This window comes from Helicoverpa zea, chromosome 10, assembly GCF_022581195.2.
Source record: "Helicoverpa zea isolate HzStark_Cry1AcR chromosome 10, ilHelZeax1.1, whole genome shotgun sequence".
In the NCBI taxonomy this organism is placed as follows: Eukaryota; Metazoa; Arthropoda; class Insecta; order Lepidoptera; family Noctuidae; genus Helicoverpa; species Helicoverpa zea.
The window spans coordinates 1,335,001-1,352,988 of NC_061461.1; the positions used below are offsets into that span (position 1 = coordinate 1,335,001).

The 17,988-nt window shown below is 40.9% G+C and overlaps 1 protein-coding gene across 1 annotated transcript in view; it reads left to right on the top strand.

Moving 5' to 3' along the window:
* The first annotated feature begins 404 nt into the window (after positions 1-404).
* LOC124633777 overlaps positions 405-17,988 on the top strand; it is a 54,593-nt gene continuing 37,009 nt past the window's right edge. The window contains exon 1 of the mRNA XM_047169110.1: positions 405-615. Coding sequence (XP_047025066.1) covers positions 409-615 — 207 coding nt within the window. The 5' untranslated portion in view covers positions 405-408. The remainder of the gene's footprint in view (positions 616-17,988) is intronic.

The following is a 17,988-nucleotide window of genomic DNA, read 5'->3' on the forward strand; positions in this document are numbered from 1 at the left end:
CACCTCGAGGTTCATAGGCTCTACAGTTTGGCTAAAACTTAAGGAAAGTAAAACCTATTGAACCAAATTGAGATAAGAACAGGACAGCTGCCTGCATAGTTATTGTTTTGTTAATGATACAGTTGTGGCATCAAAACAAAGGAGCGATGACTGTGTGTCCCAAAAGTTAAAGGTTGCTCAAACCAAACATCAGAATATTTTTAACTGTAATCTGTGTAAATATGTGACTGAACTTTCAGACCATTTAAAAATTAATTCAGCAAAATTGATCAATTTATAACTCATCTATTCACTTTCATCGTTATCGTAATCGTGTCGCCATCGTCCCATATAAAAGACATTTTCACAGTGCAAAAGCAGCCTCTTTCGGACGGCACGAAAATGTAGGCTGTATATCGGCAGTATCAGATGCCACCCTTGCCTCCGACCGCACGGACGAGCGCTACCAACGGGGATAGCCGCGAACTTCAAATTCAAATTTCGTATATCGAACGCGGACTTATTTTTAAAATTTATTTGGTTTTCTTTTATTTTTTAAATTCGTTGCTTCTGGCAACGTGTAAAGACTGTTTATACTCTTTGGTGAACTTTGCTGATTATTTACGCGAAGATACGGTAAGTTTAGTTTATAGCTATAAAAAATAGATAGTATAAAATAGTTTCTTGGTAATTCGAAACGGGTTTACAGACTTCGATCTGGAATAAATCTGATAAAAGCTGCTAATTAGTATAGTTTTCGTACACATACGTAATTTTATTAGGAACCATATGAATTTCGAGACGATTTTTCTATATCTTTAAACGAAATCTGTTTATTTAAACGAAGTTTTTCGAAAACTTTCTTTACTACAATATCATTGTAGTATACAAATACTTTTATGTAAGTTTTGTAGTCACTTTTAGCTTGTGTGCGGCGATTTCATGGTCTACGGCGCGTAGTAAATTAGCTACGCTTTTGGTGCTACGAGATGCGCTACGAGCTACGCGCGGTTTCGTAGCGGATTTATTTTACTAAAATATTTTAAAACTTTACTATTGAACTGGTTCAATTTCTTTGAATTTATAAAAAGACAATATGTAGAGAAATGGGATATAGCATTACCTATATTTCTATTGATGATTATATAATCAAAATTGCCTTTACATTTCATAATACTTAACTCACTACTATTATTTGAGAAATACCAGTCCTAATGTATCCAGAAACGCTTTTACCGGTCTCCAAACACTAATGCGTTTTAAATTGTTACCTACATATTCTTTGATACAACATTTTTTCATGAATAAAATCAGGCTTTCCTACAATTATTTCAAGGTTACAGAAACATGATGAATGAGATAATAATCGTTTTTTTTTTTGGTGAAAAATATGAGAGCGGTGATAGGTGCTTTTAACCCTTAATCGATTCTGTCATTACAACTAGGTACATGAGGCTCCATTACTGAACGATAAGGTTCGACAATATTGCGTGATATGTTTTTGATGGAGAGTATTTTTTCATTTTTAAATGGGTGACCCGGTGAACTTTTGACCGACGCGAAAAGAGGGGTGTTATAAGTTTGTCCGCTTTATGCGTCTGTCTGTCTGGGACACCGTAGTTCTTACATGGATGAACCGATTTCGATGCGGATTTTTTTAGTGGTAGGATTTTTTTTGTATTATACCTATGTTAATGTTGGTCCTCTGTGTGATCTCGAGTCGGTCGAGTTAGATAGCTGTTCCATTGCACTATGATACTGACGAAATATAGACAATGCCCTTATGTCTACGCAAATGCTAGTGCACTATACATTTCTTGTGCAGCTGGCTGATGACCTAAGGGAAAACACTCATCGTGGCCTAAAATCGGTTTGGACGCCATTATCAATATACATATATGTACATTGAATGTATCTACGTATATATTTGTATATACATACCCGATGATATTACGGTACGATGCACATTTAGCGAGAACCTGTTAAGATACCGTGTAGTAATTCAATTTGGGTTAGTTGGGCGACCATTTGAAGTAAATTGACTGGACTAACACGATTTGTGTCGAGCACTGATTCTATGTAATATATTGTATAGATTATGCTGATAGCCACGTGTAAGTTAGTTTACAGCATCATGCTTTTACACCTGGACTTAATAGATATGGATATCTTTCAAAATATTTATCAATATTTAATCCAATACTTTCTTAAGCATTAAAAAATAGTCAAATTAATGGAATATATTGTAGTTGCAGATATCTTGATTTAAATGTCATTAATATTTATTGGGGGCGCTGGGAGGCTTCATATTCGTAGATGGTAAATATCTGATCATATGTCAGTGGTATAATACGTTTAACGAAGCCATCTCTCTACAAATGAATATTGGACATTGTTGAATACTGAAAAAAGTTATATTTTCTCTGTCACACAGAAACGTAATGTACGTATATTGTCGGTCACGTTAGGTTCCCGTGACACACTCCTCAGAATGCGACAGGTGGCACCGATATAGTCACGTTTACATTTATTGCACACGTGCACCATGCAGTTGAGATTGCACCCGCAAACGTCTTACCTATTCATAGTTTGAAATAGGAACGATTCTCATTTATTTTTTCTAATTTGATTGCTGCCAATTGGCCAACTCGGTGATTTGACGGCTGATCATGGTTTGGTTCAGGCATTATGGTGTGTTTTAGAGGAGGAAGTCAGCAACCGGGGTGAATGAGAAATAAATAAATATGTTTTGCCAGCCATTTTCACACAATCCTAAACTGTTTGATAGCATGAAAAATATTGTAAGCTTTCTAAAAAGCCTAGGTTACCAAGCTATTAAACCCAAAGCCATTTTCCCATTGTTATTTTAGACAAATAAAAAACGCGTCATTGTCCATTAAGTAGAATCTGTTGTTTAGCCCCTGAGTGCTAGATCTACATACATTTACCCACTTAGATGTGACCTCGTAGTCGTAATCTCTTAAGTATTACTTTGAGTAAGTAGGCCCGGTATAAAGTACAATTAGTCAAGTTTAATTAAAAGTTATGAGAAAGACAAGTTAAGGTAATGAGATTTTTGAGTTAGGAGTTTTGCGAAAGGGTGGAAATGTATATGTACCATTGTTTTGTGTTATGTTTTCCTGCGTTTCCTGGTTCCCTTATATACTATGGGCCAATGATAATCTTTATCCACAAATCCCACATGTTGCAGCATTTTTGAAATCATTGAGAAAATCTTGTGAAGCGGCAGTTTGCGGTAAAACGAATCCTCATATAAAAGGCGCTTTGTGTAGGCTTTTACTATCTTTAGACACAAATGAATAGTGCGTAATTGATTTTACAAACATCATAGATTGTCTATAGCAAAGGTATTAGCACCAAAATGGTTCCAAACACCAATTTTCAATACACCTTCGAAATCGAATTACCGTCCGCTAAGCGACCGGTAGGTACACAAACAATTATAACTTTACAGCTTTATGTCTATGAATAAACATAATCTTTATTAATATTTGCTTGAACGCCCTGAACTAATGTTTTTTTTTCATTGTTAGATAGTCAATATCGATTACGGCTGTATGATCTTGACACGGGAGAAACCGCTGGTGGAAGCTAGTTCGATTATAAAATATATAGAGAACAGTTTACTCAGTACTTTTAAACCCCCTACGCAAAAACGACGGGGTGTTATAATTTCATATTTTTTCAAAACTTTAGGTATTGTCAGTGGAAACAAGCCTTCGCTTAATTCACCCAAGAGTACCAGGAAAAATCCTAACTTATTTTGGGCAAAGAGTTTACAATGATGACAAATTTTTAAAAATAAATAGAAGCGCGCCAAAAACAGAGGCACTCTGTTACGAAAACATCTCAAGCCGCGTCTCTATATATTGAAGTGCTAGCGCGCGCTCCGCTCCTCTCATAATTGCTCCCATTAGTGTCTAGTCGAGTAATACTTTCATAAATAACAATGTATATTACAACTAGGTGAAAATAGGAAAGAAAGCTATCCTAGACAATCTCCCTTTAGATAAATTATTGAATCAGGCGTTACTTTGAAGAAATCCATGACATACAATGTTCTTTTACTTACATCACATGTGCGGTTTTCACGCTGAAAATACTTAAAAGAATTCTGATACCGAGATATTCTAGAGCCTGAGAAAGGATATAAGGTACTTTTTATCCGTATGCAGTAATTCGGGCCACGGGTGAAACCGCAGGGTACAGCTAGTAATACTATAGACCTGTTATTTCACGAAGTCATTCTCCCCAACCTGTTTGTCCAATGACTAAGCTATCATTTGCAATGCTAAACAGCCCATCCCGGCTTTAATGGAGATTTACTTATAATTCAATTAATTCGCGACTCGCGCCAGATTTTGATGAACAACGCTATTACAAAGGATTTGAACTCGTCAAACGTTTACTCAGCAATAACGAGATTGGTAATTGTATTATTTTCCGCTTGTAGGGATGGTTAAGAAGGTTCACAGTATGAACTTGCATTTATGTATGTCATAGGTTTACAACTACACTAATAATATAAAGCTGAAGAGTTTGTTTGAAAGCGCATAATATTTATGTTAGAGAGCCCAATTTATCGAGGAATGCTTTTTGTGTTGGACCACTTCTGCACTAATTTTGGAAAAATCTTGCAATTTTAAGTAGTATAACATCGAAGGCTATGAATATATAGACCACTTTTTACATGGATACGCGAAGAAGTTGCATTGAAACTCGAGTCAAACTGTCAAACTTCCAGCAGCTGGACGAAAACAGCTTGTTTTGGTCCACACAGCATATTTTTTCTATTGCACCCAGTTAGCCTAACAAACCACCACAAACCAGCTTCATTTAGTCCATTTCCCTTGTTGTAACAACCTCGATGAGACAGAATAAATAATGGGGAAAAACACCTAACACCCATTACGTTTCTAACGGCTGCCAAGAATAATATTCCTTCTTGTAGAAATAAGGAAACTCGAGCACTTGATTGGAATTTTATTTTTGTACTAGCTTCTGCCACAGCGACTTCGTCCGCGTTAGATTCGGACTTTGTGTAATGAGAGAAAAAAATACTAAACACCAATACAATATGCGTAGGTACCTACTATACTACTACTTCACCTAAAAAGAAATAAAATGTAAACTATTATATTATTGTAATTGAACGAATATTCAAACACTACCAAAATAACTAATTATTACCTATTTAATAAAATAAAAACAAAAGAAAGTTTAAAATACATATTATTTAAGGACGCGCTGCAAGGTTTGTTAATATCAATTATTGTCGGTCATTAAGGTTGAACAGTCTGAACGTCTATTCGCACTAATCGTATCAACAGCCAAATATTGTATGAAGCTCGCGCAGACTAACGCGCCGCGAGCCGCGTCGAGCTCGGCGACCGTTACGCAAAAATGATCCTTATACATGATATTCACGCGCGATGGTTTATTACCGTATTTCATGTATAGCTTTGGTTTTTCTTTACCGATTTATATGATTCTTTTTTTATTGAATAGGTAATAATGTTAACCGTTATTATTTAGAAACGTTATAGTAGACAAATATAATCAGAAACCTTCGAACTACTAAGCTATCGAGAGTTTATTGTGAGTCAACCATAAAAGGTAGACATATGACATGGGATGTCATTGAACATCGTATTGAACATCGTTGGCAGTCGTTACGGGTAGTCAGAAGCCAGTAAGTCTGACACCAGTCTAACCAAGGGTATCGGGTTGCCCGGGTAACTGGGTTGAGGAGGTCAGATAGGCAGTCGCTTCTTGTAAAGCTGAATCCGGTTAGACTGGAAGCCGACCAAAACATAGTTTGGGAAAAAGGCTCGGAGGATGATGATGATGCTGTCATGGGATGTCTTTTACATAATTTTAAGGAGAATATTTCCGTCCTACATGGTTTCCGTGTAGCTTTTACCATTAAGGCTGCACACGCGACGGAAGCTTAAAAAATGGAGTAACTTCACCCTTTTTCCCAACACTTCGCACACTTCACGTCACAGCGTGATAAAAAGTATCCTATGACCTGCCCAGGAGTATGAAGTATAATTGTACCAAGTTTCGTTAAAATCCGTCAAGTAGTTTTTGTTTCTATAACGAACATACAGACAGACAGACAGACAGACAAAAATTTTACTGATTGCATTTTTGGCATCAGTATCGATCACTAATCACCCCCTGGTAGTTTTTTTGGAAATATATTCTATGTACAGAATTGACCTCTCTACAGGGGCCCGATCCGATTCTCCTAAGTTAATAATGTCAAAATCGAATAGAAATCGAATCGCAATAGCAGTTTCAACCATATCGGGCATTCTGCTACTAATATAAGACCAATCGTATTCCAACGACATTCGATTGGTTTGCGATTGAACTGCTATTTTGGTGATTTTGGTCTATACGGTAGTTTGCTCTACAATCATATTGCAATAGTTAATCATTTGCAGACAAAATGATTCATTATTGAATGACAGAAAAGGATAAAAACGTTTATTTCAAAGAAAAAATAGCGGAATGCTACATACGTTTCAATCGTAATCGAGTCGGGATTGGATCGCAGTCGAACGTGAATCGTATGTTGCTTAAGTAAAATTAGGAGAATCGGGCCCCTGATTTATTATAAGTATAGATTGATGATATTTATTTGTTTGTTAGTATTGTGGATTCGAAGAAACTTATTGAGTCTGTTTGCTATAATCTATTTGGCTGTCTATCTGTATATTCTGTTGTAATTATAATGCATATCCGTAGCTTATGAAATGAATATTTATGTATTGTTTATTTTAAACTTTCAATATTTTTGTTACCAGTTCATGAATGGGTCTTTTTGTAGGCCTGAAAAGGCTTATTGACGTGCTGTTTTGTAAATTCTGTATTTCATCAATCAAAGCTATAAAGATTACTGTAGGTACTTTACTGTACTTTATTTCGGATAAGATTGAATCAGATTTTAAAAGAATAAAAAATATCATTCAAGTAGGAGATTAACGAAATGTACAAGTAACGTACCTATAAGAAAATTGCTCATTAGGTAGGTACTCATAAAGCCAGAACGTTGGCAACATCTTTTTCAAAATCATTTATCTTTTTCATTTTTTCAAAGGATTGGATCAGTAATCCAGTTATAGCAACACCGTCAATAATGCAATCGATGTTTTAATCGATTTAGAGAAAATACGCTATTCATATCGGATTTTGTTGCGTAAAAGGCTCGTGTTTTGTTTTTGCTTTTTATGTTGATTTTCTAAAAGAAAATTGACGAAGACAGAAAAAAATAACATTACGTGTAAGCACCTATGTGCGTACTTGACAAGGCATGTTTGCCGTAATGGTCTACTAGGTCTAAGATGTTGTCTTTTGTTAAAATATCTGTTACGCCATTTCAATTGACCTCATCATCCTCCGAGCCTTTTTCCCAACTATGTTGGGGTTGGCTTCCAGTCCAACCGGATTCAGCTGAGTACCAGTGCTTTACAAGGAGCGACTGCCTATCTGACCTTCTCAACCCAATTACCCGGACAACCCGATACCCCTTGGTTAGACTGACGTCAGACTTACTGGCTTCTGACTACCCGTAACGACTGCCAAGGATGTTCAATGACAGTCGGGACCTACAGTTTAACGTGCCATCCGAAACACAGTCAGTGGTGTCTAATATATACTTAGAAAGTACATACAAACTTAGAAAAGTTGCGTTGGTCATTTCAATTGACCTATGTTATGATTTTGGTATATGATGATCAGTATTTCAACTACAGCGCTTTCACGCTGTTAAGTATCTGTCGCGAGATTTTGTTAAGCGCGACAAAAATTCACCAGTGTGAAATCGCTGTTAATCTTTAAATCAAGAAAGTCAAGACTTGTTCTCAAGCATCTTCAAGTACTAAGTCCTAAGTCAAAGGTTAAGTAAGGGAAGTTCTAAGTACAAAATGGCGACTTGTTAGCAATTATTTCCACACTTATTCGCTCCCTGGAAAGTTGAACAACGTTGGACTACGCAGTTTCAGAAAAGTTGTTCCAAATTGCTACTTTCATAAAATAAAAGGAATGTTTCCTATTTTTTTTATTGCATTAAATTAATTATTCAAAAAAAATACAAAGGATTATTGATAACAATCTAGATAGATATTGAGATTTGTTGTTCAAAAAGTTTTTATTGTGATTTATATATTTTTTTCGATTCTGAATGTTCGACATTTCAATCTCGTTTGAATTCTAATGAAGTACAATTCAATATAAAAAGAAGAAATTAGAACGTTCGTATAATTTATTGCATTTTTTCCAGTTCAATTGAATTCAAAGAGTTATTCAGTCAACTGAGTTCATTCGAGATATATTCATGAGAAATCGTATTGTGTCTTATTACTGTAGTTGCTTAATTTGGAAACATAATACCTATCTACTGTTCTAAATTTAACATAACTTACGATTGATTTGGTAACTTTTTTTCCCTAAAAAAATATTACGCCTGAAACTATAAATGACAGTCGTATAGGTACAATATAAGAACTCATTAAACCGGTCTATATTATAGTTCGGCCATTAAGAGAATGCGTTCCTGACACGTCGCGATTGAACTGACGACGTAACTTTGCAATGGCGTTGCAGTTACGATAAAAATATTTTTGCTGGTTGTTACCGTTTTAACAATTGAGGAGCATTAAAACAACATTATTATATCAATAATCAATGAATGTTATTACGTCGTCAGTTCAATCGCGACGTGTCAGGAACGCATTCTCTGAATGGCCGAACTATAATCTGTTTGGTAGTTTATCAAGCAAAGTATAGAGCGCACAATAGTTAATTAAAGTGACATTTATCTCGCGTCGTATTAGTGTTAAAAGCTTCGTTATTGATATAAATCGGACTTAAAAGGTTCTCTCAGAGTTATCTCGGTGACAGGGATATTAATATAAATGTGCACAGCGATAGTTGGAGAATTTGTTACACCGTATCTATTATATACTACCATGGTATATTATCGTGGTGGCCTAGTGGGTAAAGAACCAACCTCTCCTTCGATTCCAGGTCAGGCAAGTACCAATGCAACTTTTCTAAGTTTGTATGTACTTTCAAAGTATATCTTGGACACCTTGGACTGATAAAAAGGTGAAGGAAAACATCTTGAGGAAACCTGGACGATATAGTCTGAAATCACCAACCCGCATTGAGCAAGCGTGGTGATTAATGCTCAATCCTTCTCCGTGTGAGAGGAGGTCTGTGCCCAGCAGTGGGACGATAAAAAGGCTGTAACAGATGGTATATTTAAATTTAATTTCGTTGATTTATCACCTCCTTTTTAAATACCAAAACAAAAAGTTTTGAGTTGCTGTTGCGAGTTTTCAAAATTAAATATTATGGAACTTTGTGGTTATCCAAAATATGTTTGAAAAGAAAGGGACGTTTCTATTTTAGTTTTAATTTGATAAAAATCATAAAAATACCATTTCAATTCTAAATTGACAGTGATTTGGGTTAACCTACAATAAAATATTCGGTTTTTATACGTGAACTTTTTGCGTGAAATTTTTGAGGCATAAGGTCTTAATTGGCAGGATTACCAAGTTCATTTGACATTCATACAATTTGAATTTGAAAACAAAGTTTTTTGTGTGGGTCTACGATGTATCAGGGACACTATATTTCGCTACGGAATAAAAATTAGGCACCTATAGTTTTGTTCAGTTTTAGATCATAATATTTTAATTTCAGAAACAATCGTTCAAACCAAGAAACTTTTACATTTTTAATATTAGCAGGATTATCTTGCTGTAGTAGACAAAACTTTGGTCCTGAAAAAAGATCACATATAATATATTACTCAAACGTCCAATCAAGCCAAAAGAAAAAAAAAAACGTTGAAACCAAACTCCTACCCACATTAGCTCACATTTATATTTAGATATAGACCAAGGTTTGACTTGATGAATATTTCATGAAGTTTTCATACGTTTACAGTTCATTGCGTTATGTATATGACGTGGTGAAGGATTATTATGAATCTCGCGCGCAATGGAGGCTGAAACGAGTCATGTGAAAGTAATGATGTAGGTTGGGTTTCATGAAAATGAATTAATGATTTCTGTCGTTATGGGAAAAAGTAAGGTAAATAACAGTTGCTGTAAAATAACTTTCATGCCTTCCAAGGTAGATACCTAATGATAGTCAAAACGCTAGTTTTCTTGAACGAGGTAATCTCTGGAACTGCTGGCCGATTTAGATAGCCCATGGCACATAGGCATCATCGAGAAAGGCTATACATTTTTCTTTTGAGTTTCACGGAGAAGTTAAGTATCACGGGACCCGCTGGCGGAAGCTTAGAAATCGTTTGTTTTATGAACATTTAATCATAAATTTATCAGACCAACGAGTTAGAAATTGTTTTGTCATTTACGTGTTTTTTTCTCTGAGTTTTATTTTCATTATTAGGAAATATCAAAACAAACATATGTACATAAAAATCCAACACATTTTCACGTCATACAACACACAACATTTTGATTCTCAAAAGCCAGCATAAGGCCTTACTAACCTCATTGTCAGCAGGCCTACAGGTCAGGTCAACCATGAATGATAGATGAGCAAGCCAGTCTCAATGTCGTCACAGTCTCCTCAAGACTGGTTGTAACCAGTTGCTCCAACCTTCAAAGTTTCGATCCACTGTGGTCAATTGATAGTCGAGAGTTAAGAGTGACATGTGTACAAGTTCTCGTCTTGTGGTGGGTTACATATTGATATTGATTGATAGCGGGTTTCTATAGGCGATCTATCCATTTTTTTTGCGAATAGAGATTAAAGAATTTATATGGAGCTAAAGTCTAATCGCAAATCAAAGGATTACAATGTGAGATTCACGTTTGAAAATGGAATTGTACAGCCTTACTTATAAAATCTCTAGTCACCTTCTAAGCAACATTTTAACTAATCACTACTTAAAGTTTTAAATAGTGATTAAATGTTAGTCAAGACATGTTTAAGCCACGTTTATAAGTAAGAATTTTCTTAAACAGCCCTTAAGTATTACTTATATTTAATTCACGTTTATAAGTAAGGCTGATAGTCTTAAAATGTTCAGTAAAAAAATAAATTTAGTGGCCTGTTGGTCAGCATAGTTTTTTGAAAAAGTTTCGAGAATTTCTGATTCTTGTCCTGCTGAAAGAGATTTCTTAAGAAATAACCAGTGTTTTTGTACTTGATTGTTCAATTTTTCTTCTTGTCCCATCGACTGTGTGCGTAAGCTGTTAAATAAGTTCCAAAAACGCGAAAGATTTTCTATTAGGAACAGATATATGACATTAATATTTGATAGTATTTTGGGTCACTTCAGTTTCCTATTTCTGTTTATTTACAGGAACTTTCAACCCACACCTATTGTACCGGAACCTATAAAAATTACTTAGTACAAAAATAGCCGGTCCCCAGTCGAAATTTTTACGCGTTTGTACGTGTTTCACGCTACTATCAGATATATACCAACAGCTATAATTTTACATTCATTTGAATACAACGTTTGCGTTAACGGTGCCGTCTATTATTTATAACTCTGTGTTATGGTCACGAACATTACATAGAATAAAAACGAACCTAGAACCTAATATTAGGAATCGCTATGATTTGGTAATTATGTTTGGGGTTGATTCTTGGGCACCATCAAAAAATATTCTAGTGCTGAAATAATGCCTGACTGAAACATTTAGTTAAGTAATGACGAAGATACAGGTATAAGCGATAACCTCCCTTATTTAAACTCGTTTAGAAAGCACTTTCTGCATTGCTGCACCTACCAAAGCATTTTGTAGTTTACCCAGGGGCACTGGGGCATCTTCAAGTTGAGATTATTTATTTTACTGCAAATCGAACAGTCTTGAAGTTGCTCAGTGGTTTATTTAAAGTACCTCATTTTTCTGCCATAATTACGAGAATTCCATATAGAATTCCATCGATAGGTACTATGTTAAAAGATACCATCATTAAAAAAAATCTCTTCATCTAAGAAGGAAACAGAAATAATTAACTGCATTAAATAAACTTAAAACTAAGTCTATTTACCAAAGAGTATAGCCATGTTACCTAGCGAGACACTTCTGCCAATTAAAAACTTCAAACTAATTACCTGTGTGGTCTCTAAGGATTTGCGCGACCGCCAACCGGGGGGGTTACCTACGTTTTTGCGATGCGTTCCTATTTCCAGTAAAAGGTTAAAAAGTCATAGTTTTGTGTGTAATTGGTATTTCTTTTGTTTGTTGACTGAAATGTGATTGAATTTATAGATTGCTATTGGGACTTATGACGTTTAAGAAAAAGTTCCCTGAAGTAATATAGGTATCGACGTAGTTAAGATGTTTTGTTCAAAATAACGTTATTCCCTAATCAGGAATTGCTTACAATATAAATTAAATTAATTAGTTATTAACACTAGTATGGTGCAAATTTATCTCCATGTTAATTTACATGCTCAGTTAGCTCAATATATTTATATCTTACATTAACACAAATAAGCTTCTTTCTATGCCACCCGATCAAGATCCGACTACATTATCGAACTACCCAAAAACTTTTCGTACAAAGCCTGACAGGCAATAAGGCAGAGATCCCACTAGAGGGCTTAATTACACGGTTGAACGACAGCTCTACCTTTGTGTACACGCCCTTTGAACTGAAAGATCGTGTTCGGGTATGTGAATGCCAATGTCAGATGTGAATTGTTCGAATTCTGTATGATTTTGTAGACTATTTATGTAATTTGGTTATATTGGTGATAAATTTAGTCACCTACGTTTTCGATTTTGTTGAGGGTGCTGTTTAAGAACTTATTTTGAGGTTATTTCAACAGTAACGTGGATTGATCAGGTCGTCATAAAGCACCATTTTCTTAGCACCTTGTATTTCTCCATGTATCAGAAAAAGCGTCAACTCATAGGGTATATACTGGTCATGTCGGATTGTCGTCACAGCGAAAGGATTTATTTATTTATTTAAGGACAACCAACAAAGCATACACCAGAAAAGATTCAGATTAATGGTATACGCATTGCACCTGTAGCTTCAATCATGGAGTCATATGCTATGTTATGCCTTCTGTGTGCGTGGCTTATCTTTTTTTAAAAATTTCATAGATTGCAGAACTAGATAATAAACACGAAAAAACGAAAATAGCTTCAGGACACAAATATTCTGACACGAAAACATGCTTGAGTACGCATGTTGGTTAAGGACCTTAGCGGCTCAGTGACCATCATAGCGTCGGCCGCCGCTGGTACTCCTTCCCTCGAAGGGGTGAAGAGTGGAAGGGGTTGCGTCGCAGCACGGTTCGGGAGAGATAGTCGTCGTGGGGGTGTACTTCTCCCCGAGCCGAACTCTCGCCGAGTTCCACAACTCCCTCCTGGAGTTGTCCGTCGTCGTCGGAAGTTATTCCCCTCCCCCGTGATAGTGTTAGGGGACTTCAACGCCAAGAACTTGGCCTGGGGTTCCCGACGCACAGATGCACGGGGTAGGATGGTGGAGGACTGGGCGCTGGAAGCAGGCCTGGTCGTCCTCAATCGGGGTTCTGTCCCCACGTGTGTACGGATGCGGGGCGAGTCAGTGGTGGACATCTCGTTCGCCAGCCCCGCTCTGCTGCCGCGTGTCTTTGACTGGCGCGTGGAGGAGAGGGTGGAGACCTACTCCGATCACCGGTACATCCGGTTTGACGTCTCCGCCCAGAACCCTAGCGCGCCGGTCCTGCAGACCCCGAGTGGTCCACGTTGGGCGCTGAGGCACCTGGACCGGGAGCTTCTCCTGGAAGCCTCAGTCGTGCAGGCCTGGGTATCATCACCGGACAGGCCCGCCGACATCAACGACGAGGCGGAGTGGTTCCGGGAGACCATGTCCGAGATCTGTGACGTGGCCATGCCCCGAGCCCCGCCAGGACGCGCCCCGACGCCAGGTGTACTGGTGGTCTTGCGAGATCGCCGCCCTTCGAGAGGCGTGCGTCGCTGCGAGGCACCTGTACACCAGACACCGCAGGCTGCGCATCCGCCCTCCGGATGCAGTAGCCAGGAAGCGGAGCTGTACGAGGGATAGAGAGCTGCGAAGACCGCCCTCCAACTGGCCATCATCCAGGCCAAGGAGGGTGGCCAATGCGGAGCTGCTGGGGTCTCTGGACAGGGACCCGTGGGGGCGCCCGTACAAAATGGTGCGGGGCAAGCTCCGCCCATGGGCCCCCCCGCTGCCCCAGAGTCTCCGGCCTCAGCTGGTGGAGGAGGTGGTGAGCGCTCTGTTCCCTTCGCGCGGGGAACACTCTCCCCCGCCCATGGCTCTCTGCAACCCGCGGTGTCAACGACGGACCACACTTCCGACGACGACGATGTCCCCGAGGTGACTGGGGTGGACCTGAGAGTGGCGGTGGCTAGGCTGAAAGCCAAAAACACCGCCCCAGGGCCTGACGGCCTGCCTGGCAAGGCCTGGGTCCTGGCCCTTGAGGCTCTCGGGCCTCGACTTAGGGGGCTTCTCAGCGCATGCTTGGAGAGGGGCCAGTTCCCACTTCGTTGGAAGACAGGGAAACTGGTCCTCATACGGAAGCCGGGGCGCCCTGCGGACTCTCCGTCCGCATACCGGCCTATCGTGCTGCTCGACGAGGTGGGCAAGCTCTTTGAGCGAGTTGTCGCACACCGCCTCGTCGCGCACCTTGGGGGGATAGGGCCGGACCTTGCGGACCACCAGTTCGGTTTCCGCAAGGGGCGCTCAACGGTGGACGCCATCATGCGCGTGAGAGCTCTCACGACGGGGGATGCTGTGTCCCCGGGGGGGGGGTTGTCTTGGCGGTGTCTCTTGACATCGCCAACGCCTTCAACACCCTTCCCTGGAGTTGCATTAGGGAGGCACTCCGGTATCACCGGGTGCCGACCTACCTTCGTCGCGTGGTCGAGGCCTATCTGTCGGATAGGTCCATCATTTACCCCGGTCACAATGGGGACTGGAACCGGCGAGAGATGTCGTGCGGTGTTCCACAGGGGTCGGTACTGGGGCCGCTCTTGTGGAACATCGGCTACGACTGGGTGCTGCGCGCCGACCTCCCTAGCGGCGTCAGCGTGGTCTGCTACGCTGACGACACGCTGGTTCTGGCACAGGGGAGGTCGCACCAGGAAGCGGCCGACATAATGACGCGCGGGGTTGCGACAGTCATCGAGAGGATCCAGCTGCTGGGCCTGGAGGTGGCCTTGCACAAATCCGAGGCCATGTGCTTTCATGGGCTTCGGAACTCGCCACCTTCAGGCTCCCAGGTCACGGTGGGGGGGTTACCATCGGCGTCGAGAGGGCGATGAAATACCTGGGACTCGTCCTCGACGGCCGGTGGAACTTCGTCGAGCATTTCCGACGTTTGGGCCCCAAACTGGAGAAGGCAGGTGCTGCATTCAAGCGACTCCTGCCCAACCTGGGCGGCCCAAACGCCCCCTGCCGCAGACTCTACGCGGGGGTCATGCGGTCCATGGCCCTTTACGGGGCCCCGGTATGGGCACGTTCGGTACGGCCGCGGGCTTTACACTACCTGAACGTGCCCCAAAGGGTGATAGCCATTAGGCTAATCCGGGGGTACCGCACGATTTCCCGCGAAGCAGCTGGCCTACTTGCTGGACTGCCACCGTGGGATCTGGAGGCGAGAGTCTTCTTGCGCCTGTACGACTGGCGCGAGGAGGCTCAGCGCCGGGGAGAAACCCCGTTGCCGCGGCAAGTTGTCGCGCAGCGGGCGGAGCTCCGGCGCGATCTCATGGTGGCCTGGAGGGAGCGACTGTCGCAACCCAGTGCAGGGCACGTCACCATCGTGGCGGTAAGTCCCCTCTTTGAGGAGTGGCTGGGGAGGAGTCACGGCGCCCTCACGTACCGCATGACGCAGGTCCTCACCGGACACGGTTGTTTCGGGAGGTACCTGCACCCGCATCGGTCGTGAGGAGGCGCCCGGGTGTCACCATTGTGCGGGACAGCCCCGAGGACACGGTGGACCACACAGTCCAGGTGTGCCCCGCATGGGAGGGGTACCGCCGGGTCCTCGTCGAGGCTTTGGGCGGCGGCGACCTCTCGCGTCCGGCCCTGGTTCAGGCCATGGTCCGGGGCGAGAGGGAATGGGATGCCGTCGCCTCCTTCTGCGAAGCGGTCATGCTCGAGAAGGAGGAGGCGGAACGCCAGAGAGTTCGCACCTCTCATCCCGGCCGCCGCGCTGGACCAGGTAGACATCATGGGCGCCGGGTGTCGCGAGATGACTCCCGGCCACCGTAGGCGTGGGTCGGTGGGCGGTGAGTTCGGGTGGCTCATCGTCCCTCTGTCTTTCTAGACGACAGACCCGTGTCGACGGTGCGCGTTGTTCCACGCGCTCCTCCAAGAGATGTCAGCAACCCCAGCGGGGCCCAGCAGGGCCAAGGCCTGCCGGGGCTGCGGGTTGTTCGAAAGAGATACCGCGGCCCTGGTACATAAAAGGCCTATGACGGAACACGACGATTTTAGTCAGTAAAAGTCTGACACTCCCTCACCGCTGCTAACCCACAGCGGGAGGGGTCATTTGATGATTTTACGTCGCTAAAAAAAAAAAAAAAAAAAAAGTACGCATGTTGGTCATCGTTGAATTAAAAAAAAAATTCGGCAAAGGTCAACATGGCCCTTAGCTTAAAGGGCTGGCGGTTACAAAATTAAAAAAGTTTCTATGCTGTTTGCTTTTAGAAATTTTATTTATTTTCTGTTGTAATTTTTTTGTTGTGTCAACATTTCAAATAAATCGAGCGACGAATTATTTTGATGGGCTCTCATAAATATTGATAAATTCGAATTTTAATTATTGCTTTGTAGCTTGCAGACATCTTTTAAATTTTAATTCTCTTAAGTGTAGCATGAGGCTACAAGATTGAGTTATAAAAAACTTGCAATTTCAGAGTTAGAATTTCTAAAATGATGTGAAAGCAATCGCGGGAATTGTATGTAGGTAGATATTATTATATGATCCATTTGTACAGAAATAAATGAGGCTTCCACTTATTCGTCTACGAAACATCGGAATGCTTTTAATTAGATTTTCTATGAGCAAATATTGGGTCAAGGAGGACATTCTCTGTCCTCACCTTTTCAGACGACTGAGGGGAGACAGATATTTTAATTATACACACTTATACATTACAATAAGTTGTTGTATTATGTTGGCAACTTGGCTTTGATCAGTGGAATTAGTAGTACCTAATCTTAATGGTATTTTTAGGGTTCCGTACCCAAAGGGTAAAACGGGACCCTATTGTTTTCGCTCCTCTGTCCGTCCGTCCGGCCGTCCGTCCGTCTGTCACCAGGCTGTATCTCATGAACCGTGATAGTTAGAGAGTTGAAATTTACACAGATGATGTATTTCCGTTGCCGCTATAACAACAAATACTGAAAACTAGAATAAAATAAATATTTCGGGGGGGCTCCGATACAACAAACGTGAATTTTTTGCTCATTTTTGCTCTATATCTATAAATATACATAGAATATTAGTTTGGATGGTACGGAACCCTACGTGCGCGAGTCCGACTCGCACTTGGCCGGTTTTTTATTTTCATTCTTTATTGAAATTAAATATATGATTAGTGGCTGCTAATTCTGGAAGACTTTTTCCTTGAATCGCGCTTTACTTCATCTAGTGACTCATTTAGTAGTCAACATTTTTAACCCCCGACGCAAAAACGACGGGGTGTTATAAGTTTGACGTGTCTGTGTGTGTGTGTGTGTGTGTATGTGGCATCGTAGCTCCCAAACGGATGATCCGATTGTAATGCGGTTTTTTTTGTTTGAAAGGAATGTCATTCGGGAGTGTTCTTAGCTATGTTTGGTGGAAATCGGTTCAGGTCTTCAAGGTCATCAGCTCGTTTGTTAGGTGTGATAGGAATGTTACACGCTCAGTTTACTTGCAAGCATATGTGGGATCTGAAATTCGAAATACTAATGTCTTCTGGAACCACTGAGCTGGTCTGCTGTTAGGACACG